Here is a 27867-nt window from a genome sequence, read left to right on the forward strand (position 1 = left end):
TTGATGTTAAACTTAGAACAAAACATCCTGAACTTCTTGTTGTCATACTGTCGCCCATTGTCCGTGACTATCGCATTAGGAATGCCAAATCTGCAAAGGATGTTCTTCCATACGAAGTCTTCTATTTTTGCCTCAGTAATGGTTGCCAAGGGTTCTACTTCAGCCCATTTTGTGAAGTAGTCAACTACAACGATTGCATAGCGGACCTTGCCCTTTCCTGCAGGCATTGGGCCGATCAAATCAAGTCCCCATTGGGCGAAGGGCCAAGGGCTGATCATAGGAGTAAGAGGCTCGAGAGGGGAGTGATGAATAGTTGCGTAGCGTTGACACTTATCACATAAGCGGGATATTCTGATGGCATCTTGGTGAAGTGTTGGCCAGTAATATCCTTGGTGAAAAGCCTTGTGTGCTAGGGATCGAGATCCAGCATGATCTCTGCAAACTCCTTCATGTATTTCTTGAATGACAATTTCCGTTTCCGCGGATGTGAGGCACCGTAAGTATGGTAGGTTAAAGCCTCGCTTGTAGAGTTGGTCATTAATGATCAGGTAGCGGGTAAACTTGTATCGAATATGTTTAGCTTGGACTTTATCATTTGGGAGAGTGCCATGAACAAGGAATTTATAAATTGGGGTGATCCAGCTATCCCCCTGTTGCAAGTTGCACACTTCTGTGACCATGGTGCTTGGTGTTACCAACAATTCGACATGAATTTTTCTCCCAATCTTGTCTTCCACTGCTGAGGCGAGGCAAGCCAAAGCGTCTGCATGATTGTTTGCCGCTCGAGGGACTTGGGTGATCTGGTAGTGGAAGTGCTTGAGCAAAAGCTGCGTTTGCGCAAGATACGCTGCCATGGAGTTATCCTTAGCGGCAAAGTTGTTCGTGACCTGGTTAACCACCAATTGGGAGTCACTGAAGATATTAATTTGTTTAACTCCAAGGTGTTTGGCCAAACGTAAGCCTGCTAAAAGGGCCTCATACTCGGCTTCATTGGTTGACGCCTTGAATTTGAAGCGAAGAGCATACTCCATTACCACTTTGTCGAGGGTAGTCAGGACTAATCCTGCTCCACAACCCTGTTGGTTGGATGAGCCATCAACATATAGTCCATACTGGAGTGTTGGTTCTACATTCCGGGTTTCCAGGGGTGATGAAGCTGCTGCCTCAGGTGTAGGAGAAATGTCAACATGATAAGTGAGTTCGGCAATGAAATCTGCAACTGTTTGGCCATTTTCAGGTAGCTTTGGGTGGTAAAAGATGTCAAACTCTCCCAATTCTATTGCCCATTTGATCATTCGCCCCGAAGTGTCAGGACTCTGAAGTATTTGTCGAAGGGGGTGATTGGTAAGTACGATGATGGAGTGTGCTTAGAAGTATGGGTGAAGTTTCCGAGTAGACATGATTAATGCTAGAGCTAATTTCTCAATGTTGGAGTATCGTGTCTCCGCATCTTGTAGAGCTTTGCTAGCGTAGTAGACAGGTCGTTCAATACTACCATCCCTACGAATGAGGACTGAACTAACTGCTGAAGCTGAGACAGATAGATAGACAATTAGGGTGTCGTCAACTTTAAGTTTGGAAAGCAAAGGGGCTTTACTCATGTACTCCTTGAGGTTCTTAAATGCTTCGGCACATTCATCGGTCCACGTAATGTACTTCTTACTTCCCTTAAGTGCTTTGAAAAAAATAGCGCATTTGTCTGTGACCTTAGAAATGAACCTGGTCAAGGCTGTCACCTTGCCAGTAAGGTTCTGGATGTCTTTTGAGGTTACTGGTTCTTTCATGTCCATGATTGCTTTGATCTTCTCGGGGTTAGCTTCAATGCCTCGTTGGCTAATCATGAAGCCCAAGAATTTTCCAGAGCCCATACCGTTGTTGGGGTTCAACCTCATTTGATACTTCTTCAGGATGGAGAAGGTTTCAGACAAGTTGGCAATGTGTTGGTCAGCATGTTTGTTTTTGACTAACATATCATCAACATAAACTTCCATGTTTTTCCCAATCTGTTCAGCGAACATTGAATTGACTAATCTTTGATAAGTTGCCCCTGCATTCTTTAGGCCGAATGGCATGACTTTATAGCAATATAGTCTTCTATCAGTGGCGAAGGCCATGTGTTATTGGTCCGAAGGGTTCATGAGGATTTGATTGTACCCTGAGTAAGCATCCATGAAGCTCAAGAGTTCACACCCTGCTGTAGAGTCTACAAGTCTATCAATGAGAGGAAGGGGAAAACTATCCTTCGGGCATCCTTTGTTTAAGTCGGTGTAGTCGATACACATTCTTCACAAGATCTTTTGAAGCAAGAGACCTTCCTTGGTCGGATTTTTCTTAACAAGGACCACATTTGCTACCCACGTTGGATAATTGACTTCACGGATGAAGCCTATGCTTTTAAGTTTTTCAACTTCTGCCTTCATTGTTTCATATCATTCAGCATCATAAGATCTTCGCTTCTGTCTCACCGGCTTGGTCTTGGGATCAATACTCAAGCGATGACAGATGTTATCGGAAGAGATGCCTGGCATGTCCTCGTATGACCAGGCGAAGACTTCAGTGTTCTCTTACAAAAAAAGAGATCAATGCCAACCGAATAGGTGGTGACAAAGTGGTGTCAATCTTCTCTATGCGATCTGGATAATCTTTTGAGATAGATACCTTTTCTAACTCTTCAGGAGGTTGTGCTTGCTGGGTGAAAGAGTCATCTCGAGGATCGTCGGGTTGATTGTTACCACCGTGAATATTCAAGTTGGCTTTGTCCAAGCTGGTCTTGATAACTTGGTCATGTATAGAAAGTGTTTCTTTGGGTACATGCAAATGTTGTTGCTTGACTGAAGTGTTGTAACGTGATCGTGCACTAAGTTGATCTCCTCTGATGTAACCATTGCCATAGGGGGTTGGAAATTTCATCAACAACATATACGTGGATACCATAGCCTTGAGATCATTAATGCCTGTGCGCCCAAAGATGACATTGTATGTCGTTGGGCAGTTGACCACCAAGAAGTTAGTAGTGATGGTGGCTGTGTATGGGCCTGTACCGATGGTGAAGTGTAAATGTACGCTCCCTAAAGGTTGCACGACATCACCAGAGAAGCTTATCAGATGAGAAACCGAGTGATCGAGCAAGTGTTCAACTACATTAAGTGTTTTGAAAGCTTTAGCAAACATAATATTGACCGACGCCCCCGTGTCTACCAGGATTCGTCGTACATCAAAGTTGGCCATGTGAGCCTCCACAATCAGTGGGTTATTGTGAGGATAGATGATACCTTTTTCTTCCTCATGGTAGAAACATATTGGATCCCAGTTAGGCTTTTGATACTTGCCTCCCCTGATGTCTTCCACGTGAAACACTCGGTGGCCAGGCTTCAACGTTCATTCATTGTTTTTCATGACCCTGTTGGAAGATTCAGATATGGGTGTGCCACCGTTTATGGAATATATCACATTCACTTGGCGTTGGTTGCGGTTATCCCTTGGAGGGTGAAGGAAGAACTAGTCAATTTTTCCTTCACGTGCCAAAGCTTCAATATGATCACGAAGGGTGATACATTTCTGGCCGTCATGGCCATTATACTCGTGGTAACCACAAAACATGCATGTGTTCTTCATGGACTTGAAATCTGGCTCCTTCGGCCTTGGCTTTGGTATCAAGTGAGCTATACTGGGGTAAATGGCCGCGCATGTGGCGTTCAAAGGTGTGTATGTCTCATACCTCGGGGTAGGACCATTCTTGACACGTGTTTGGCCCACTGCATTGACCGCTTAAGGGTGGGTATTATCATGGTGATACCTTTAGTTATCGCGATAGTGCCCCTTACTCTTTTTATTAAAGTGAGATTGGTGAGGATGGAAGTCTTTCCTCTTGCCCTGAGAATGATACGCCTATTGACTTGGCGAGGTATTAGGTAGGGCAGAGGGAAGCGTCGCTGCTGTTTGGAAGGTTGAGGTATTTTCATTCGGTTGGATTTGGCTTCCACTCCCCATTTAGTGATAAGGGATGGCTGTAGGGGGTTTGCCTTAATATATCCTTGCCTCGGCGGAGGAATGGTTATAAACCTGTGCCATTACCTCAGAGTAAGTCTTCCAAGTGTTAGCATTAATCATGTACTTGAAGAAACAATCGCGTAGGCCTGCCGTGAAGGCTTTAAGGGTGATCTTGTCATCTGCCTCAGGGTAGCGAGAATACTCATGGCTGAAGTGGCTGGCATACTTTCGTAGTGACTCATCTGGCTTCTAGCGAATAGTGTACAAGTCATCTGCGAAATGCAAGCGATCTGTCTGGAAGATGTGTTGAAAGACAAATAGTTTCCTCAGTTCCTCAAATGAGTCTACTGTCTCAGGTGGAAGACGACAATACCAATTCAGAGCTCCGCCAGATAGGGTAGAGTGGAAGAGAAGACATCGTTCTTCGTCAGTGTGTATCCGGTATGCCATGATGGACTTAAAGAGGTTAAGGTGTTCAATTGGGTCCTCCCTTCCAATGTAGAGTTGTAAGCCAAGCTTCTGCTTTGTCTTTTCTTGGAGGGGGTGTCGAGGATCCTCCTTGTAAGAAGGCCAGGCCTAGGTTGGTTCCAGTCAGGTGTTTCAGCCTGACGTTCGACCTTCAACTTATTCACTTCCTCAAGGAGTTGTAGGATAAGGGGGTCTTGAGTGGAGTCGTGTATTGCTGGATCATTCTTCCGTAAGTCTCCATCTCCTATTGGAAGTAGGAAAGCTTGGTCAAAGGCATGAGATTTTTCTTTGGACTCACCGTACTGACTTCCAGGGTGAGCCTGTTGAAACACCCCCGAGTCCCCTGTACCTTCATATTCCTCCAGGACATGTCGCTAATTCCCTAGATTGGCAATTGGCTTGGGGCATGGAAAAGGGCCGAACCTTTCAGAAACCCTTGGATCATTGACCTTCGAGCTTATGTGGATGGGGTTCTCTCGACGTTGCCTCAGGAAGTCCCGACAGTCGCGATAAATGGCTTTTGATCCTTCTACTCCTTCTGCAAGAAGGTGCCTTCCTCCACTTCTCCTGCTTCGGGTTGAAACAGCTGGGTCGAGAGAGGTCTCATGTTGATCAACACCTTGATGAGTAACTCGCTCCCCATTAAGGATATCCATGTTGAAGGCAGGTGATCCCCCATTTTAGGGGGTACCCAGGTGGTGGTTGACTTTCCCAAGGGCGATGAGTTCGTGTGTTTAAGTATGCCTAGCTTTATGGAGCATTCCGAAGAGCTTCTCATACTGCTCCTGGAGGATCTCATTCTTTATCGTTATCTTGTTATTCTGAGCCTCTAGCTCATCGACTTTAGCCTGAAAAGCAAACCTTTTTCGTTCCTTCTTTCGGTTCTTTGCACTAAGTGCAAGTGGGGTGTCGTTCTGCGTGCTGTGGCTCCCTTCACTCCCCATGTTAGAGAGGGGTGCTTGGTCGAAGGAAAGTGTGCGAATGGTGGAAACCAGCTTGACAAAGCTGGAGAGGGTAGGAATAAGTACGATTCCCACAGACGGCGCCAAATGTTGATGCACAAAATCGGCGAGGACTTTGGTACAACAGAAAGTGTCAAGTTTGTGACATTCGCTAGGTTGCTCTGGTCATTAATGTGAATAAGTATGTAAATGAATAGAGACAGGGAAGCAAATAACACAAGATGTACGTGCTTCACCCAGATTGGCTACGTCCACGGAGTAGAGGAGTTCTCATTAGTTGTGAAGGGTTTATACAAATACATTGGTTCAAGCTCTCATTTTGTGAGTTCTAGTGAATAGTTTAGTACAAATGACATTAGGGATTATTGTGGGAGAATGATCCCCTTTTATAGAAGAGAGTTTCTAATTTTGTTTTGACATTGACACGTGTCGTGTTGTGATTGGCCTCTGATATTGACACGTGTCGTGCTATGATTGGCCTCTGATACCGACATGTGTCGTGTTGTGATTGGCCTCCTGGTTGGAGAAAAAGTCTTGTGGATCCTTGACGGTATGCTGTTGACCGGTGCTTAGTAGTTTCGGGATTGGTCAAGTATGGTACAAACATAATGTTTGTATATTTATCTTCTTTTTATATTAATTGTTAATGATATTGGATGTGTAAATAGAATATTTATGTATTTGGCGAATTCTTTTTTATACATATCAATCTACAAAAAACCGGAAACTAGAGAATATTAGGGCCCCATTTTGAAAACTCGCCTAAGACCCCCGAATTCTCAGGATCGGCCCTGCGCGGGGGTCAAGGAAGCTGGAGATGTTCGTGCAAGATATGTCACTTCAACGGCATGGGATGGGGTCGATGTCGAGCTAATCAGAGAAGGTGGAGGTGTCGGCGAGTTGTTCAACGACTGATTTTAGAAAGATGAGGCCATCAAAGGTGAGTGAGAGTGTGGTGTTGATGCAAATCCTTGCTGAGCTCAAGGAGCTCCTAATGGTGGAGATCAAATAGAAATGGCAATGATGGACATCGAAGGGGGAAAGGAGATTTTTATTTATTTATTTATTTTTAATATCCATATGGGCTCATATTGACACGTGACGTCCAATTATTGTCCACGTGTGCAGTACGTTATTAGTTAACGGCTGATTTAATAGCAACCTTAACAAATGTATGAAAGTGTCCTAAAATTATGACTGACGTAAAAAATTTCATCTACCAAATATTGAAAACCAAAAAACATCATGTTAGCAAACTGAGATTAACTCTTTTCTTTAATTCTTATTTTTGTCAAGATTGAAACTATTTTGCATATTCCATCAGAACATAATGAGATTATACAATAGTCTTAGTCTCCCACATGAAATTCTTAGTTCTGTCAATTTTCGTGAATTTGTGATACATGCTAAATGGGTAAATTCTTCAATGAACTTCTGATATACGTAAATGAGACCCATTCTTAAGTTTACTAGAAATGACGAAGCTCATGCGAGTAGGCCGGAATACAGTTTCCTTGTGTTTTCATAGCATATGCACACAAACTTTAATGTTGATAAATAAGTTTTTTTTTTGTTTTTTTTTTGTTTTTTGTCTCTACAAAACAAAAAGCAAAGCAAAGCAAAAGTAGCATCTTCATAATATTTAATAAGGATAAATTAGGTTCTTATCCCTTATTTCGCCTTCTCTTTAATTGAAACCTTATTCCTTTTTCATTTTTAATCAAGGTCATTGACTTTTCTTCATGTCATTATTTGAATACTAAATTATTTACAAGTCATTATCTGTCAATTTAAAAACGTAAATTATTAATCATTTTTAAATATAATCTTTTTAGTATATTTTTTCATATATTTCTATTTACAATTTGTATTCTTTTTTTAATTTATACCAATATTTTTTTTTAGTTTTAATTTGTATCCATAATTTTGAATTTTAATATGTACCCATAGTTTTGAATTTTAATATGTACCCATATTTTTAATTTAATTTGTACCAATATTTTTTTTATGGATGTACCCATGGTAATTATGTGTTTATTTTATGTTTTAAAATATATCAATAGTTATTTCTTGAACTATATTAATAATTATGTGGGTAAATATTTTTTTTGCTAGAACTATGTGAAGAACAAATTACTCTATTATTCATTTTTAAGTAATTGTTATATTTGTAACAATATTATTTGGATTTGTTTAAATTTCATAATTTGTGGGATATTGAATGTATAAATGCATGAGTTAAATCCCTTAAATGATACTAAGGACCTTGATCAAACCATTTTAAAAAAAATAAGATTTCATTCTAAACACTAGGTTGATTAGAAATTGGAACCAAAATGATCCATTTAATAATTACATCATGCCTATAAATTCACTCACAATAATGCTGTTATAATCATATTAATTAGAACAGAAATTTAAATCATTTCCAAACTAGAACAACGCGTCCCTAATAATTCATTGAAATTTAGTGAAATAGGTAAGGTAGTTGCATGGTAGTTCAAAGGAGGAAAAAGGCCAAAGGTTTGTTGAGGTCGCCCACTGGCCATTACCTTCAATATGCTTTCGTTATTCCTCCATTATTATTGTCCTCGTCAGAACACCTTTCAAGACGCGCTTCATTTACTTGACTCCGCCGCGTGCGTTGGCTCGCTGAGATTGCAGGACGTTTTCCATGAATATACCGTTTAGGGGGTGGGGGGCGGCTTTAATTACAAAAGTCTAAATAAAAAGGTGGACTGTTAAAACGTTAATGATTTTTCATCACTTATATAAAAATACGTGATCTACCACCCATGATTTTTATCATAATAAAAAATTTCCATACCAAATGACACGATAACTCTAAAAATATGCATACTAAATATTAAAATATGTTTGATAATTAGTGAAAATTTTAAATTCTGGAGTTTTATTTAATTTAAAAGCTCTAAGCTAAAAAAGAAGATATAAATATTAAAATAAGTAAAGAAACGTATTCAAGTCTTGCAATCATCAACTTAAACTCAAAAGACTGAGATCTCCAAAGCCAAAGAATCTTCATTCATGATGAAATGGACGAACACTTCGCGAATTATACGCCAAAAATTGCAATATAACGAACATAAAGATACCATTTGAAAATGAGAAGTGCCGATTCGAAGAGGAACTGGCAAGGAAACTAGTGTCTACCCATATGGATTTTGATCTCAACACCATCAAAGAAGCTAACAAGAACAATAAAGTAGACCTAGGAGGAGCCAATAACACACCAATACAAAACTAAAATACTCACTACACCAAGAAGTCTCTACGGAAATACTAAAACGAAAAATAAATCTACGACAAACCACGAGGAGAAAGCCCGGAGGCTTTAAATTTTGTAGATTTAAGATTTTGGTAGGAGAAAAGTGAGTCGCTAGTTTCGTATGTATTAGCATTCAAAAAGTTCATGCTTTCGAGTTTTACTAACAAATGATAAAGGCAAATTTATTGTAATTTCAACGTCTTTGTAATGCATTTATAACAGTTTTGTAATTCTAGAGTAATTCATTTATAATGTTTTTCTGGTACATCTTTAATAAGAGCACTCCGAAAAGTGTAAGTATGAATTATACTTTTATTAGAGATACTCTAATTAATTAAAAGTTTGGGATTGCCAAAATTATTTGAAAAACAACTTATTAGAGCATCTTCAAAGAAGATATCAAAACGGACATAACAATAAAAAATGGAAGCAAATTCTCTCTAACCTAGCTTTCAATTTCTTACGTGACGCTGAGTCATTTGAAGGCAAAGCCTTTTGCTGTCAAATTTGATAGCAAATGTCAAATTTATTAAATAATTTTTTAATAGATTGGTTGCCTTAATCATTAGACTTCACAAAAAGATAAAAATTTATTAAATGATATTATTATTTAACATATCGGTGAAGTAAAATGTTGTACAAAATGTCAAATTACCACATAATCCATCAACTATCATTTTAATGTTTAAAATTTGACCTCTTAAATGTTTTGGTAAACAAATGAAAAAAGAAAAAAAATAATAATAATAATAAAATAAAAAATAAAAAACTTGCTGTTTTTTTTTAAAATCACCGGTCTCTCACAGCAGAAATCAAGCAAAAGCAGAAGCAGGTAGGAGACGCTTCTCAAAACCGGCTTTTGTCTCGTGAACAGTAGAATTTAATGAAAATTTTAAAATGAAAAATACCACCCTGGGTTTTTAATGAAAATATATTGGAATGGCTATGGGGAAATGGGATGACAGGGAGAGGCTGGGTGCTTAGGATTGTCCCGTGGTTTGGAGGTCGCGGCTGCGGCGGCGGCAGGAATTAGAAAATTTTAATATGGGCCGGTATTTGTTTTACTAATCTGGGGCCTGTTATTTGTTTAGTTAATTTCAACATGACTTAGATTTAAGGTAAAATTATTAGAAATTTTTCTATTAAACTATTTGTTGGTCATTACTTTTACGTAAGTGAAAACGCACAAGATAAACATTGAAGAAGATAGACTCTGAAGAAAAATTATTAAATTTTCATCCAACATCATGGTATTTTTAGTCATCCGTATATGGGCTTGTTTGACGGGTCAAAAGAGATTGAACCGTAGAAATAAAGTTAGATTAACAGGGACTCGTAAGATAAAAATCGTAAAATATGTATAAAAATAGGTGAGATAACCTATTTTATTGTGGATCAATAATGTATTATGTCATGTCGATCTTCTATTATAACACAACAAACAACGAACTGAACTGAAATTTATTTTAACTAGAACATGCCTACACACAGTGTGTGAACAATTTCATTTCATTTTGTTTTGTATTATAAAGTGTTGATTATTTTAAAAATTCTAGAAAAAGCTTACCTGAGGTGCTTGGATAAGAGTTGATCGTTTCCGGGTCGTAACTGTGACATCCCACATCATCTAGGGGAGCGATCCTTATATGTATATTCTCATCCCTATCTAGCACGAGGCCTTTTGGGAGCTCACTGGCTTCGGGTTCCATCGGAACACCGAAGTTAAGCGAGAAGGGGGCTTGAGCACTCGGACCCCTAAGGGGGGTGGATTGTGACATCCTACATCACCTAGGGGAGTGATCCTTATATGTATATTCTCATCCTTACCTAGCACGAGGCCTTTTGGAAGCTCATTGGCTTTGGGTTCTATCGGAACTTCAAAGTTAAGCGAGAAGGGGGTTTGAGCACTTCCAGGATGGATGACCCACTGGGAAGTTGTTCGTGAGTTCCCAAAAACAAAACCGTGAGAGAATGACAAGCCCAAAGCAGACAATATCGTGCTATGGTGGTGGAGCGGGCCCGAAAAGTGATCTGTCCCGAGCTGGGATATGACAGTAACCCTTTTGGAAAGCAGTGGAGAAGGTGGTGTCTTGGTGAGTTGGTGGTTGGGTTGGTTGCTCTCAGCCTTCTATATTTTTCTATTTTACCATTGTTAATTTTCTTTTTATTTATTTGTTATTATTATTATTATTATTATTATTTTAATTCATGTGCAACCCACCTATTGCACATCAGTACACTAACAAAATTTTTGATGAACGAATTACACATATATGCAAAGATATATTAATCGATTTTCAATTACAAAAATTATCTGAAAGATGATAAGAAAACCCTTTTTTTTTTAAAGTAAACTACTTCGAACGTGCGGTGGGTTGATATTTTAAAAAAAAAATATTATTTGAAAGCCCGTAATACCAAAGCATGTGGCAAGTAACTTCGTGTTCGCTAAGCCTATATATGCGTGCTGAAACTCGAGAGTTGAAAACAAACAACGCACGTAACGTACTCAGTTTCTCATCAAACTAGATTGTTTTACATTCTCTCGGTAAACCATTGGAATTTCTGTTCTTCTTTCATCACCCAAGAACTGATTACGTACGTAATTGAATTAAGTTTTGAGCCTCTTTGTTTCCGTAAATTATGTATGCAGCTTCAGTCGGAATGGGTGCTCTCAGAACGTCATTTCAAATGCTGTTTGATGCTGTAAAATCAGTGCAGGAGGAGAATACAATGTTCCAACACCTCCTCGGAGAAATCAAATCCACACTGGACTCTCTACAACCACTAATCAAAGACATCGAAAAGTATAACTCGAAAGAGGGACTGCAAAATTATGCAATACAGATGGAGGAAGGAGCAAAGCTTGTTCAAAAGTGCAGCAAAGTTGGTGTGTGGAGAAAACACAAATATGCCAACGAGCTTCATCAACTAAACAAATCTCTCCGAAGAGTGTTTGATGTGCTTAAACTGCAGGGTGTGAGGGATGCGAGGGAGACGTTGGTTTCTTTGAGGAATATCGAGACAGAGCTCTCTCGAATAGAAGAGAGTTTGAAGATAAAAAATATTCAGCAGACAGTGGTTAAATGTTCGTCTGCCGTGCCTGAACCGCCATCGGTTACAGTCGGGTTGGATTTTCCGTTGAAGGAGTTGAAGATGAAGCTCCTTAAGGATGAAAAGGTGTCTATGCTTGTGCTGACTGCTGCTGGAGGATGCGGGAAAACCACCTTAGCTAAAATGTTTTGTCAAGATCAAGAAGTCAAAGGTATGCTATTTATGATTTCAACTTTTTTTTTCTTTGAAGTTTTACATCGTCGTTAAAAAGTAATACACCATTTAGAGGATTATGCAAGTAGAACTACGTGCTAGGTCCTATAAAATGTCTGCTACTCCCTCCAAACATACACAGTAACCAAAATTTATTAAAGAAAATAAAAACTACAACGAAGGGGACATGAAACTAAAGCGCACGAAAGGAATATAAGAAAAGATTAGAAAGACCAACAAATACCAAGTAGTAGTGATATGAACTTGACTACTAGTGGTAAGTCAAGCTGATGCCTTCCTCTTAGAGTTAAACAAGTCTTGTAATGAGCTCCTGCTTGATTACTTACTTGATCTCAGAATTGCAGACATATCTAGTCAACCTTTTATTAACACCTTTCTTACATTCTGTTTGGATAGATACATTCAAGAACAACATCTTCTTTGTCAATATCTCGAAAAAGCCCAACTTGGACCTTATTGTACACGAACTATATCAACGGAAGGGGTCCGAGCTGCCTGCTTTCGAAAACGAAGTCATGGCAGCTAACTGGTTGCAACAATTTCTGAAGGAATCAAGACAAAATCCTCTACTGTTTGTCCTGGATGATGTTTGGTCAGGATCAGAGTCCCTTCTTGAGAAGTTTGATCAATTCAAGTTTTCAAATTACAAGATTTTGGTCACATCAAGATTTGCGTTTCCAAGATTCGGCTCTCCTTATCATTTGGCAAGATTGAATGATGAAGATGCAATGGCTCTTTTTCACTATTCGGCATCCTTGGAGGATATGAGCTCTTATACTTACGAAGATCTTTCAAGAAAGGTGATTTCTTAATCCACAACACACACACACACACACAGAGATATATGCTCGTTTATGCCTCAGAAGAGGGTAAAGAAATAACTTCTGAGCATCCACACACGTTAATGATCTGTGAAGAATGAAGTAAGAAGAATGAAACAGTAGACAGTTCACAATTTTATCATCTTTATGAAACCATTTAGATGATTTTCAACAATTTAATCAAATAATAGTAATTGAATTCATTTTGGATAATCAAATTGCAGATTATCAAGCGCTGTAAGGGCTGCCCACTTGCCATTGCATTGGTTGGGAGATCGCTTCGCGGCCAGCCTATAGAAATCTGGCAGAAAAGAGTAGTGGAATGGTGCAAAGGTTCATCTATTCTTGATTCTGACAAGGATTTACTTGCTTGCCTCCAAAGCAGCTTAGATGCCTTGGATAAAGAAAAGGCTATCATCAAGGAATGTTTTCTCGATCTAGGTTCTTTTCCGGAGGACCAAAGAATTGCTGCTGCCGCCCTCATTGATATGTGGGCAGAGTTATATGGTCTAGATGAGGAAATTCTGACCATTGCCAACCTTCACGAGCTCACCGTCCGAAGTTTAGCTAATCTTGTTGTCACAAGGTATGCAAGCTGCATGCTCATAATTTTCTATTTCAATGTATTCCGAACAAATCATTAAAGAAATTAGTATTGATCATCCAGGCATGAGAGGGAGGCAGATGGCTATTACACTGAACACTTTATCACCCAGCACGACATGCTTAGAGAGTTGGCGATCCATGAGGCGAGTCAAGACCCAATAGAACATAGGAAACGACTATTTATAAACATATGTGGGGACAAACTTCCTAAGTGGTGGACAGAACAAAAGTATCAAGCGATCAAGGCTCGACTATTATCTATCTCAACAGGTTCAATCAATCTCTCTTTAGTAAATACTTATACATGTGCGCTCGGGACACATATGCTCATTCATACGAAGACTTCAATAGGACTTCCACACATTTAGGCTAATATCTTAAAGCTTATTGTTTGCAGATGGAGATTTCTCGGCAAAATGGCCAAACATGCAAGTACCCAAAGCAGAGGTTCTAGTTCTGAATTTTCAAACAAAGAACTATGCCTTACCTGAGTTTGTGGAGAAAATGGATAAACTAAAAGTTCTAATACTAAATAATTACGGTTCGTTACCTGCTGAACTGGATAATTTTGAACTACTTGGTTCGCTACCAAATCTTAAGAGAATTAGATTAGAACGTATTTCAATTCCTTCCATAAGCAACCTCAAACAGTTGAAAAGTTTGCAAAAGATATCTTTTTTCATGTGTGATATCGGCCAAGGTTTGGTCCAAATTTTAGATGCACTGCCAAATCTAGTGGAATTGAACATAGATTATTGCCATGATCTGGTGCAACTTCCTGCCAACCTTTGTGACCTTGGTCACCTTAAGAAGCTTAGCATCACCAATTGTCATAAGCTATCTGCCTTGCCTGCAGACATCGGAAAGCTAGTCAATCTAGAAGTGTTGAGGCTTAGGTCTTGTGCAGAATTGTTAGAGTTGCCACGCTCGATTAGGAACCTTAAAGTTTTGAACTTTCTTGACATAGCTGATTGCTTTAGCGTAGAGGAGTTGCCCGAGGACATTGGTGCAATGTGCAGCATGGAAAAGATCAACGTGAGCCAGTGTTCGAGACTGAAAGAGCTGCCTGCTTCTGTTATGGACCTTCAGCAGTTGAACGAAGTGATATGCGACGAGGAGACGAAAACTTTATGGGAACCCTTCTTACCATTTCTCACAAACATACACATAAAGGTGATCAAAGAAGATATCAACCTAAACTGGCTCAACAAGCTTCCACCCTAAGGCCATGGTCCTTCCATCAATGAGTGTTGGTACAATGTATGCAGTGTGATTGTGTGTAATGTTATTTTTCTTTTGTAATTTACTACTATTTTATGTTGTATGTGTTTGTAAATAACATGGCCGCACTGTAGGATTACTATAATTATCCACCATTGGTATTCTTGTATATAACATGTTTGCACTTTTCATTGTTCAAATCTTTATTGATTTTCCTTTTATTTATCCAATCAATAGGTGTTGGTGCAATGTATCGCAGGGAGAAGTGCTTGGAAAGAAAATAAGAGTTCAAAAACTTTAATTCGTATGTAAATTGAACATGACAGATCTCATCTCATCAGTAGGGAAGCACATAATTTCCTTATATTTTCATAGCATATGCACAAAAACTTTAATGTTGATAAATGTTGGAGGACTTTTTAGGTCGAGGTGAGCTTAGGCTTTGAGAACGTCTTATTGTCTCCCTTAGTGCGGATTCGTACCAAGTCCTAGAATATCTCGAAAGAGTTAGCTTGTCTTAGGAAATACCCCGGTAACATGAACGACTCAAAGATGACACGATTGATCAAGATAATGACTTTCTTAAGTGAAGCATGGTGTTGAAGCTAGAAGATTATCAGTTTGCATGAGAGAGAAGGGATTTGCGTGGTTGCATGACATTCTTTGCTGGGTGATTTGGGCTTTCTTAGGGTGATAGTAAGGCTTCTAATGGTTGAGATGTTTGATGGAAGGCTGTGGGAATTACTAAGGTTGAATGAATGGTGATGCTTGAGGCTTGAAGTATGCTTTTAGACTAAATGGAACTCTTTGGGCTTATTTGCTGGATGGTTCTCTCTCTTGCGTTCTCTCATATCTCTCTCTATATTCTACCCTATGATCCCCCCTCTAATGGCTTCTGCCCCTCATTATGTAAGTGAAGGGTTCTTCTCTAGGCTTCAAAGAAATCTCCCTTTGTGGCTTGGTCTTTCCCTTCTTTCTCCTTAGGCTTCCTATTATTCCCACTTTGGTATAAGATAACTGCACTGTTAAGACATGCAGTTTACTTCTTCCCGAGACACGACTTTCCCAAGGCGGCCTTCCATAGACCCTAATTCTGGTAGTGCACTTCACAACTTTCACGCGTTGGCTGTCTATGCATGCTTGGAAGGAAAAGTCAACATTAAATGCCTGACTTGCTAGGCTTAGCATGCATTTAATGCAAGAATATAGTTTAGTTCTATCGAAGGGAGTTGGCTTGCTAGGGAAAGGGGTAAACTAGGCTAATTTTCTCCCAATGATGCCTGCGTGGAATGCAAAGGATATGGACTTGGATCTTTGGGCCCCAAGCAACCCAAAGTCTTACACGACCCTGATTTCATGTAGGCCCGATAACCTTTTGTAACCATCTACACCACAATCCACTTGATAAGCCTCGAATATGTGGCTTAGGCTTAGCATGATTAATGACTAAGGAAGCATGTCGTGATGAATTTGCATGAGCATGTCGTGAATATCCGGCTTAATCACCGTGGCATAGCATGTTTGTAAATATATTCCTCGTCAATCTCGTGCCTTGGCATGTGTTTGGGCTTGAATGTAGGTTTTGCATGACAATTGGGCCTTGAGACTTGGTTTGATTAGTGTGTGACATTTTTGCACCCCAACATTAGCCCTTTAATTATTTGAGCTATGAGAAATCTTGAGTAGGCTGAATACTCAACCCCAAGCCCAAGGGATTCCTTTTTGAACGTGGGTTTCCTGATGAGACTCTTCCTCTTCCCGTGTAGTAGCTGATTACTCCCTGACATTGTGCTCGTTTACTTCTCTGTTTTCCCTGGTGATGGAATTAGGCATGCGTATTTTCTCTTTGATTATGGGTTCCAAAGATTTTAGGGTTTTAGTATGGACACACAAGGGGTGCGGGTTTTTCCTTCGAGAAATTGAATTCCACTCCTTGGGTAGTCTTGCTGCTTTGAAATCTTGTGCGCTTTTCTGTGATTTCTTTCCTGCTTTTGATGTATATTGTGCAATTGTCGTTGAGCTTAGCTTGCTTGTGTGTTGATGCATACTTGAGTGGGACCGATGGATTGATTGCATCAATTTGCTTGGCATGATTAACTTGACTGCATATAGCCTGTTTTGATTAGATATGCGTGTAACATACTTTTCCTAGCTAGATCTTATAGGGATTTTATAACATGGCATGTGTAGGGAAAGATGCATGTGTTTTGCGTGATAGCATGTAGGGAAAATAGTCCCATGTTAAAGTCTTAGACTTTTGCATGGAAGGCTTTGAATTTTATGAACGTACCCTTTTACTTTTGTGGGACGCGTTTGCTTGCTTTCCCAAGATAGATTCCTTATCGTGTTTCACTTTGTATGCTTGCATGTTTCTTTCTACATGTTGCACTGGCTTGTAATATTTATGGTTTGACAGTTGCTTTCCATACGCGCATTATGGCTACGGAATCACCAAAGTGTCTAAATGCAGTTGATGGATCCTTCACCAAAGTATCTTACGGTTATGGATTTAACTAAATGATTTTGGCTATTTTTAGCCACGCTCTCTGGAACTTGATTTTGATCCTATTTTATCCTTTGAAACTCTAAAGTTGTCACTTGTTCCCTAGAACTGGATTTCAATCTCACTTTGCCCCCTAAAACTCAAAAGTTACCACTTTACTTCATGAAATATTCACTCCACTTTAGCTTGTTTCTATGTATTTCGTTAAATAACCAAGAAAATTCAAAAAGGATATTAAATGCACTAGACTCTTGAATTTCTTATGTGGCATAATTAGAGTCCATTTTTTATTGACATGGCACAAGTATAAAGCTCACATGTTCAATCAAATAGTACCACATATATTGAAACAAAATAAACAAAAGAAAATTTAATTTTAAAATGTTGTATACCTATATATATATATATATACCTATATATATATATATATAAAGGAAAAATAAGAAAAATAGCAAAAACATTTCATGGGTTTCATCTCTTCAATTCTCTCTCTAATTGTTGTCCATAGATTCATTCCTTCTCCCTCCATCTCCAACCACCTTATCATTTGTTCAATTGATATCGTTATTTCTCATGATCTTAATAGAGGTGGCTAGTGAAGAATAAAGATGAATTTTTTTGTTCTTTCTTACTATTCATTTGTTCTTTCTTACTATTCATTTCTTTCTTACTATTCTAGAGAGTCAAGTAATAACTATTCAATTTAAATAGTAAAATCAGATTGAAATCGAGTTCTAAATAGCGTAGCTAAAAATAAGCCAATAATTTTGAAAAGCTCAACCATTCTCTTTTGTCCGTTCGAGCGCAAAAGAGCAGCTTAAGCTAACAATTTATAGGCCCAAGTTGATAAAATGGACTAAAATTTTTCGGTGGAAAGTTTTTTGGTCGAAGTTGGTTGGGTTTGTTTGGGAAATTTTGTTATATTCCAATTATACCCTGTTAGTGTAGCGGTCCAAAAGCTAAAAGATAATAAATAAAGAAGGGCAGACCAGTAAATTGACTATTATTTTAAAAGTTAGTTACTTTTCTGGGTAAAAAAATCCTCGTTACTTTATCCAACTCTTTCTAGGAAATGAAGTGAGCAGCGACTCGAGAAAGAAAACACGATTGAAAGGTTCCAACTTGCGACTGATTTCGATTGAACTCAATACTTTTCTGAGAGGGATGGGAACTGGGTTCTGGTAGGTGGATTCGTTGTCCCCAAAGAAAGAAAAACAAGAAATTCACCTATGCACACCACTGTTTGCGTTGCCGTCCACAAAATTGGAGAAACAAAAATACGCAGGGGTCAATCAGATCAATGATTCAAGTTGCAGGGTAGTTTTTAAAATTTTAAATATTTATTTTAGTTTTTTATCTTTGGATCAATGCATTGTAATTACACTCTCGTCGGAAGCCATGAATGTGATAGTTAGGTGTGATATTTTGCTTAGAACCAGCATCTTCTTGGTCAATCAATGGCTCCGATTCGAAGTTTCTCAGGAAGCAGCTTTGCAATTTGCTTGGTAAGTCAATGGGGGTAGGTGAAAGTAAAAGTCAGTGGATTGAAGCTGATAGGAGCATATTTATGCTACTTAGTTATGTTATTTCCTTACATTTAGTGAGCTAATTACTACTTATTATAGTGTTTTGAGCTATTTTCGTTTGTTTGTACGTCCTAATGACAAACTTGGCAAGAAAAGGCAATTTTGAGCCTTTTAGAGCAGTTTTGAGCTTATTTTGGATAGCTTGTATATGGACAAACATGGATGGACGAATTTGGAGTCAAAAGAGGTTAGAAACATGCTACAAATCAGAAAAGGAAAGTTCATGACAAAGAAGATAAGGAAAATGCAAGAAAAGAGGAAACATTATCCAAAACCTTATCCAACCTTATCTTATCCAAATCTTATCCTATCTTATCCTAACCTAATCTTGTTCCACCTTAATCCTAGCTGCAAGTGGACCTTAAAACCTAATTTCTAGAAGCCCTATCTGACCCTAAAAGGGTGCCACACCTTCCCCCCCCCCCTCTTTTATGCCTTCTAGAACACCCAAAATCAGCCATAAGACACTTAGTTTCTAGAAGGCCCAATTTTGCACGAAAATTCTTAAACCTATTTCTGATTGGATTCTGATTTATTTGGCCCTTTTTTCTCTTGGATTTGGATTGTATAAGTCCATATCTGAGATTGATTGGGCTAGGACTTAATTCCCAAACCCATGTCGCAACTTAGGGGCCCAAAAACACTTATATTGGCTAGGTTTAACCCTAAATCTGATTGCTAGGGTTCTGCCATGCTATATATATATATATATAACTTAAAGTTGCTGCACCCTTGGAGACACCCTAGGCAGCCATTCATCATTCAAATCATTCATTCATTCAACCCACACACCATCCATTCAGAAATACACTTTGTGCCGCAAGTCCTAGGGAGAAGAAGGAGTGTCGTGGCTTCCATAGGAGGAGGAGACCTTGTGCCACAAGAAATCTACATCCATTGGAGACTTTGGGAGTTCTTTCTTCCCTCGTTTCGTTTCCATGTTTATTTTAATTTGCTTTTCAATTTGTATGAACATGTGTAACTAAGTTTTTCTTAGTTAGGGGTGAATTCAAGACCATGGGCATATGTTTTATATGAATTGATTTCCTCCAGATTTTGTTTCTTGAATTGTGGATGTGATTTACTTAATTGATTTATTGAGAACTTGTTCTTGTGTGTTAATTAAGGATGCATACTTAGTTTTCATACATGAATTTGATGCTAGGATATAAGGGAATTTCACCTAATCATTATGACCTTATATTCATAAGTAGTGGAAATCACTAGTCATGATTGTATTAAGTAAATTCTAGGCAAGAGTATCATGCAATTCATAGTTACGAATGCCTAGTCAATGCTTAGGGTTTTCAAAAAGCTTAATGATCTTTGATTTTATCTCTATTATGCAGTTCATGTAGGGAATTTGATAAGAATAATTTGATTGTCGATGCGTATTCCATCCAATTCAATGAAACTAGGAAAATCTGAGAGTTAATTTGTGCTTTTCACAATTAATTTGGGGCATTGTCATTCATGGTTTAAAAGGAATAAAATCTGGAAATCAATTTATGTTACATATGTGCATGTGTGGAGAAGAACCCCCTAACTAGCCTTTTTCCCATTCAATTCACCTAGTTTAGTGCCTAATCTGTTTAGTTTACAATCTGTCCATTTTAGTTAATTTCGTCCAAATCAATTCCCCATTTTATTAAGTGTGTTAGATTAGTTAGAAAAGTGTTTGAATCTGTCCAAATTAGTGTTTTGAGTCTAAGTTAGTTAAATTTCGTCCAAATCACCCTTTAGAGTCTAGTTTGAGTCTATTTGAGTGTTTTGGGCTGTTTTGAGTCTTTTTAAGTTGTTTTGAGTCATATAGGTCTAGGTAAGTGTTTTAAAGTTTAATTTTGTGTTTTTAAGTCAGTTTAGAGTAGATTAGCATCCCTAGTTAATCCCCGGTTAGAACGATCCCTACTTGCATTTATACTACAATTGTCACAAATAGGGTTTAATTTGTGTGTCAATATAATTTTCACATCAGAAGCAGAATAAAGAGAGCATTTTTATTTGGGTTTTTTTCATACTGCTATGGTCTTCTCTTGTCTTCAAGCTTTGATTGATATGATTACGAGTTAGTTTTCGGATTTGTTGGTGTCGGGTTTCGTTTGAGAGAAGCTGGAATGGGAGGAATTGGGGAACTTTTTGCAGGTGCTGCTGTAGGAGCATTATTTACTGTACTGTATGAGGTTGTTAAGGATGTCAAGGACAAGACTGATGTTTAGAGATCTCCTCGGAGATCTCGATTCAAGCTTCCAACCTCGATGAAGAACCTTGGAAAGGTAGACTTTCTCGACATATCTGACTGCTTCAGCATCAAGATGCTGCCCGAAGACATTGGTGAAATGCGTAGTTTAAGAAAGATCAACATGGGACAATGCTCAAGGTTGCAAGAGCTGCCTCCATCAGTCGTGGATCTGAAGCAGTTAGAGGAAGTGGTTTGTGATGAAGAGACAAAATACTTATGGGAATCTTTCTCGTCGTTTCTTAACAACGTAAGGATAATTGTTGCCAAAGAGAATATCAACCAAAACTGGCTCCACAAGACTCAGTTCTGATACCTGTGTTTCCTCAGTGAACGTTGCTCTTCAACCTCTCTGACTTGTGTTTCAGTGTCTTCCTATTTTAGGCTATTTCCCATCTCCTTTTCAGTTTTAGCCTTTTGTTTTGTAAATAGTAGTGTGAGATATTGCAGGGTAAAATCAATGTAGTTAACTGAGCAGTATGTTGACAACTTCAAGAAATTTCCAAAACTTTGTGAAATTTAAAGGGAAGTTTAATATCTAAGCAATAAGTTTAATGTGAATGGTGTTTTATCACAGGATAAATGTGGTGTGTGTTTTTAATGGGACTTTTTAAACTCTACTCTAACATAGTTTCACAATCAATTCCTTTACACAGTTTCTCGACCATTTGGTTTCAAAGTCTATGTGTAATTGAACACAACAATCTGATTCATGCTCTCCCAAAATAAATTGTATAAGTAACAGGAACCAAAAGAAAAGGTTGCAGAGTCTCCATAAGATAAGAACTTTCATGTCAAGTGTTAATCTCATCGTCGGTAAGTTTCTCTAGTATCTATACTCAAATCTGCCGGTTAAGTTTCAGAACTGTGTTCACATATAATTTGAGTTCATTGTCAAATCTAGAGGAATTGATTGTTATTAACTATTGCAATGAATCGGTCTTAAACTATGGTTTCCAATTCCAACCAATACATTTGATTAGTTCAAAAAAAAAAAAAAAAAAAAAAAAAGCACTATTTGATTAGTCTCGTTCAATACACTAAAAAATGTTGTTCTTGTAGTTACTTGATCAACTAGAATTTACTTTTCTTGTTCAAACTTTGAATAGTAGAAACTAATAAAGAACGGGCCATATTTCCTTTCTTTTAAAAGTTGTTCTAATGATAATATTTAGATAAAACAATTGGCTTTTCACATAGATGTGGTCATTGACAAAGTAAATGAATAACATTGTAATTTGGATGAAAATACACAAATTCGATACTTTAATTAGATCCATTATAATTTAAATGAAGATAAACAAATTTATTATTTTGAGAGAAGAGCACAATAGAAATTCCACAACTAAGAATCGATCAGAGCATGCCAATCCTTTAATAAGCCGACTTGACTTTGTAATGGGAAGGACACAAAGAAATTTCATAGCTAAAAATTAATCAGATCATGACAATTAGGTAGATGATGGTATTCTTTTCTCCAAATGGACTCTTGAAGTATTTTTATGTAAAACTTATAGTTTTGAAACAAATAATTGTACATTAGAAAAGATAGCTCATGTTTTCACTAAAAAAGAGAGCTGATTTTTATTAATCAACTTTTGTTTTTTTCCTCTTATAGAGACGTGCGTCCCATATTTTGAAATTTTTTAATATATTGTTCTTTAAATATATTTGAGACTCTTAGGAAGTTACAGATCAAAAATTCGGTAAACAAATTTTTCAGATAGAGTTACCGAGGTTTGTTGACCCTACGGTTGGCCACTCAGCTGAGAGTTGACTTTTTTTATCAACATGTATCGAATCATTCTTAAACACTAAAATATGTATTATTAGAGATTAAGTAAGGCATAGTGGGCCTTTCTTGATTAGCGAGCTATCTCAGTTAATGTATACCTTAGTTTATGTGCGACACCTTAATGTGTTACATATGTATATATATATGGTTATTGAACTTTTAGATAATATAGATGAGGTGTATGAGTACTAGTATGAAAATATGAGCTGGAACCTTGTTAGAATTATTTTGTAGAACTCGTTGGTTTGTGTGACTAAAATATTGGTTAGTTAAGTAGAATCGATAATGTATATGCTAACAAGTGTAATTCATGTTGAATTGATATATGATGTGTAATGATAGGACTGCACCAAGTAGTAGTGGGACACATAGGTGGTCCTGCTTGGTTAATTCGCATTAGGGGTCTATGCCATGTGATGCGTGTATATGGTTCTACTTGGTTAATCTGCATCAGGGGACTATACGCATTCGAGGGGTGACCTTGCTTAGTTAATCTCCAATAAAGGTCCCCGCCTATTGAAAATATGTCGATGGTTCTGCTGGCTAATATGCATTGAAGAACCATACGTATTGTAGAGTAGGATTCTATTAAGTGGTTCGGATACCTCGCTCCGGCTCAATTCTATTGAATGGTCTGGAATCGAATACTAATCGAGATTACGTTGAACGGTCCTGACAGCCTGCTTTACCTCGATTTCATTGAGTAGTTCATAATCGAATTCTAATCATGATTCTGTTGAGTTGTCCAAAACTGTATTTTATTCGAAATTATTGTGTTGGCTCGAAGCTAGATTCCTAGAAATGTTAATGATTCCTCTGTGTCATGTTAACCCTAATTTTCTACATGTTTATGAATGAAATATTTGAGAATCTTTGTGTTTTGAATTGGAAAGGCTGAGTAATGTCTGAGTGACTCATTCAGGATTTCTAGCCAGATTATTCATAAGTTTATATTGGTTTATGATTGATTTATATTTTTTGGATTGATTGATAAGTATGGTTAAAGACAATTGTTATGCATAATTGGTTCACATAAGTGTTAAATGTTGTTGATCATCAATTGTTAATAGATAATATCGAGATCGGATCCTGAATATCATATGATCTCTTATGTAGTATAGAATTCAGTGGTTTATGCATTTCAAGTTTCATAGAGTGATTAGAGAACTTTATGTTTTCTACTAAGAAGTAGCATTAGAAATGTCAAAGTTTAATAAAGGATAAACTACGAATGGCTTGATCCTGTCTTAAGGTACGTAGGCAGTCGAACAAGGAGGTTAGATGCAACCATAATATAAAAGAAAAGTTAATGCGCTGTTGAATCATTGTCCCCGTTTTTGGTCATGTCTCTGAGGCGAGGGCGTGACACATAAACACGTATTTTGTGATGTCACATGTCGATTCCAAAGGTATCTCAAGATCAGGGCGTGACAAATAAAGTCACAGTACAATTTAAATTTAAAACTCATAAAGAAAATTATACAAGGCACATACAGTTTATTAATCAACATTGAAACTTTTGTGCATATTCTATGAAACATAAGGAAATTATACTATGGTCTCCTTACAATAAATTCTCAACTCTTTCATTTTTTGTGAACTTGTGATACACTCTAAAGGATGAATCGTTCATTGAAATTTTGATACACGTAAAATGAGACCTATTCATAAGGTTATTGAAAATAACGAAGCTCATGAGTAGCTCAAAATAAAATTTCCTTGTGTTTTCATAGCATATGCACACAAAATATAAAGTTGAAAATTAAGTTTTTTTATGTATATAAGTATAATATTTTCTCATTTTTAATACAAGTTTGTGCATATTCTACAAAACCAAAAATAAATTAAAACTCAACATCTTAGTAGTATTTTCTCAAAAATAAAAAACATTGCGATATACTTTTCCCTAACAGTCAATTTTGTCAATATTCTATGAAAATATAAGAAAATTATACTATGGTCTCCTCTCAAGAAATTCTCAACTCTATCATTTTTCGTTAACTTATAATTCATGTAAATGAGATCTATTTATGAATGGACATATGATACACATAAATGAGATCAATCCATAAGTGTATTGAACTTGACATATCATGTGAATAGAGAAGCATATAATTTTCTTCTGTTTTCATGGCATGTGCACAAAAAGTTTCAATGGTGTTGAAAATTTTAGGGACACTTTAAATACGGTCCCTAGCTATCAATATTCTTTGATTGAAATCTTGTTTGTTTTTAGTTTTTTTTATCGAAGTCCCTAACATTAATGTAATAATGTAAGTTACTATATTTTTTTAATTATAAATTAAAATTTGAAATGTGTATTTGTTTATATTAATGAGATTTTAAATAAAACCCATAATTTGTGGGATTAAAAATAATAAAATACAAATTATACTCTCTATTATATTGTGTGTATATACATACATACATACATATATATATATATATATATATATATAGGTACATTCATCAAATTAACAACAACAAAAGATATTGTACCAAAACATGGGTACATTCTTCAAAACCGTAGGAAGAAAAAAAGATATTAGGCTTAATAACATTAGTAAATTTCTTCGATTAAACTTGACATGGATTGTTGAAGTTCCTTTCGAGTGCAAATATAAGGATAATATAGTGGCACAAGTAAGGGTGTCGAACCACAGAGACTGATAAACAACTTAGTAAAACCTTTGACTCTTACATATTATCATCAGTTAATGACTCCTATGATTTAAAATTGGGGGGTTTAAGTTATTTTTGAAAAGAAATAAAGACAGAAAGAAAAGGGAAAATTAAAACTATCTAAAAATAAACCTAATACATGAAATACGTTAGAAACGTTGTTAGGACATAAATCTGACTTAAAATGAGCAAAAGGCCTTCCCCTAAACATTCATGAATCAATGAGATGATCTTTTAACTTATTCATTTCAAATGAAAAACTAAGATGTTCACATATCTAGCATAGCATATAACTAGATTGTATGAATCCTCACTTTCTTTGCAAGTTTGATGCATGGCATATACGTCAAACTTATATTTGTAGGTCCAACCTAACATGGCATATACTCAAATTTAGTGCCTAGAAACTCATTAAGAACGAAGAGGATTATGAACATCACATGAACCCTAGAACATGGCATTTATCCTAGATTTTCACAGAATCAACTTACATGATTAATTATGAACCTAACCACATGTTGCTAAGGAATGAAAGAAGATATGACAGTCATCCTTATCATTCTCAACAGAAAACAAACATAAACAAGGTAGCTAAGCTTGAACATATGTGCTTGAAACAATTTGAGACATAAAACTGATTCTAGCTTGCAAATGAAATTGATAAACTAAAACTGCATCATAATATTAATTCAATCATGTTTACCATAACCTAAATTAAAAACATAACAAAAAAACATAAAAAAAAAATACATAAAAAGTCAAGAAAGTTAGAACCTAGAAACGACTTAAGGTAGAAGACTCATCTTCCTCTTTGATGTTGTGTATCTCCTCATTTTCCTCTTTTAGATTCTGTGTATTTTTCTCCTATTAAAAGGCTTAGGAGTTTTCTAACATTTGACACATTGACATCCTTAAATTGACTCTCATTTATAACTCATTACAATAAGCTTTTAGTATAGGAGTAACTGAAAACTAGTTATCAGAATTTGTAACTGAACAGTTCCTCTTTATTCTGTCATAATTTCTTGTCGAAACCTCTGAATCACAAGCTGTAAAGACCATGAGAAAGAAGACTTCCAAAGCTTTCCAACCATATATGGCCCATTTTCTAATTCGTTTTGAGCACTTCGGCAAAAAGCTCTCAAGTTGGTTGTTCTGCAAGGGCCTTTTTTGGCGAATCTTGGGCCACTTGTGGGCTATGGTTTGGTCTTAGGCGAGTTGGGCTTCAAACTATCCATTCTAGGCTCTTAAAATATTCAAAATAAAATGATTTCTTCAAACCCTTACTTTCATCCTAAAATACAATACAAACAAAATACCTTGTGATGCATAGAGATTTTAAGTCAAAAACCTAAATAAAAGAGGGCATAAAAGTATAACTTTATGCACTCAACATGGATACATTCTCAAATCAACAAAAAAGAATGTACCCATATAATTTTAAAACTGGATTAAAAAAATTTGAATGGATTTTATATTGAAAAATTGGGTACATTTTATATTAAAAAAGGGTACATTTTACATATAACAAATTGGTATATTTAAGAATGACACACCTCGACTCGGAATGTCCACTTAGACTCTGAATTGAGCTGTGTCAGCTGACACCAGAATGGTGACGAAACCATAAAGTGTAGTGATGTGAAAATATTAATAAATTTAAACCTAAAGTGGCTAAATATAAGAGTGCGCTTGTGAGCGGGAATGAATTCATTTCACACGTGATGTCAGAGCATAAGTAAAGTACAATAGAGTAAGGTAAGAATTATAGAGGGGCAAAAAACAAGGGTGAGTAGGCTTGAAATAAAACTTTGTAAAAACCTTTCCGAAAGCATAATAACCCCTCGATGGCACATACAATGGATCCAAAGTGAGCGTACGGTGCGATGTGCACATACACGTGAAAGATTGGCCCTGACCCGGACGAGTACTAACATCGGTGCAACAAACGATGAGCAAATAACATAAATATAGTTGTGCCACAGTAATTTGATAATTCACGTCAACATAATAGTAATAAGTAGAATATTAATCATGGCCGTAATTAAAACCCTATAAACTTGCGCATACCTGTGCATCCTGTAGAATTTATGATAATTTTGAAATTTTCCGTTATTTCGTTAATTCTTATAAACATTAGTCTAATCTAGGCATACGTAGGAAACTCTTTTTCAAATGTATAAATGGAAACTAAATAAATATATAACATTTAGAAGCAAAGACCCATTCACAGATCATGTCGTCAAGTCGGACCTACCTCTCGAGCTTCGAAGATCCTTGTGGTGCGTTTCACCTAGAAACGAAACCATTAACGTAAATATATAATATGTACTAACATATAAATGCGTTTTCGTACAAAGTATGACTAATAAAGAAATTATTTTAAAACGGTCGAATTTCGGAGAACAGATGGCGGATTTGGA

General features: G+C 36.9%; 2 protein-coding genes across 2 annotated transcripts; one reads left to right on the top strand and one right to left on the bottom strand.

Moving 5' to 3' along the window:
• Window positions 1–2429: 2429 nt before the first annotated feature.
• Window positions 2430–3228, bottom strand: LOC137717227 (uncharacterized). The gene is made up of 2 exons (XM_068456557.1): window positions 2659–3228; window positions 2430–2561 (listed from the first exon to the last, which is right to left on the bottom strand). The coding sequence occupies exons 1-2, from the start codon at window positions 3226–3228 to the stop codon at window positions 2430–2432; spliced, it is 702 nt and encodes a 233-aa protein (XP_068312658.1).
• A 7983-nt stretch (window positions 3229–11211) lies between these two features.
• LOC137736594 (probable disease resistance protein At5g66900) lies at window positions 11212–14912 on the top strand. Its single transcript, XM_068475837.1, has 5 exons — window positions 11212–11971; window positions 12391–12794; window positions 13040–13401; window positions 13483–13691; window positions 13819–14912. Exons 1-5 carry the CDS (start codon window positions 11350–11352, stop codon window positions 14643–14645), a joined length of 2424 nt encoding a protein of 807 aa, XP_068331938.1. The 5' UTR covers window positions 11212–11349; the 3' UTR covers window positions 14646–14912.
• Window positions 14913–27867: the final 12955 nt, after the last annotated feature.

This window comes from Pyrus communis, chromosome 1 (genome assembly GCF_963583255.1).
Source record: "Pyrus communis chromosome 1, drPyrComm1.1, whole genome shotgun sequence".
NCBI classification, from domain to species: domain Eukaryota; kingdom Viridiplantae; phylum Streptophyta; class Magnoliopsida; order Rosales; family Rosaceae; genus Pyrus; species Pyrus communis.

Coding starts and splice junctions, on each gene's coding strand:
- LOC137717227 (XM_068456557.1), bottom strand. CDS start 3,228: ATGGCCAACTTTGATGTACGACGAATCCTGGTAGACACGGGGGCGTCG. Junction 2,562..2,658: donor CTCCTGAAGAGTTAGAAAAG/GTATCTATCTCA, acceptor TTTTTGTAAGAG/AACACTGAAGTCTTCGCCTG.
- LOC137736594 (XM_068475837.1), top strand. CDS start 11,350: ATGTATGCAGCTTCAGTCGGAATGGGTGCTCTCAGAACGTCATTTCAA. Junction 12,795..13,039: donor ACGAAGATCTTTCAAGAAAG/GTGATTTCTTAA, acceptor ATCAAATTGCAG/ATTATCAAGCGCTGTAAGGG. Junction 13,692..13,818: donor ACTATTATCTATCTCAACAG/GTTCAATCAATC, acceptor TATTGTTTGCAG/ATGGAGATTTCTCGGCAAAA.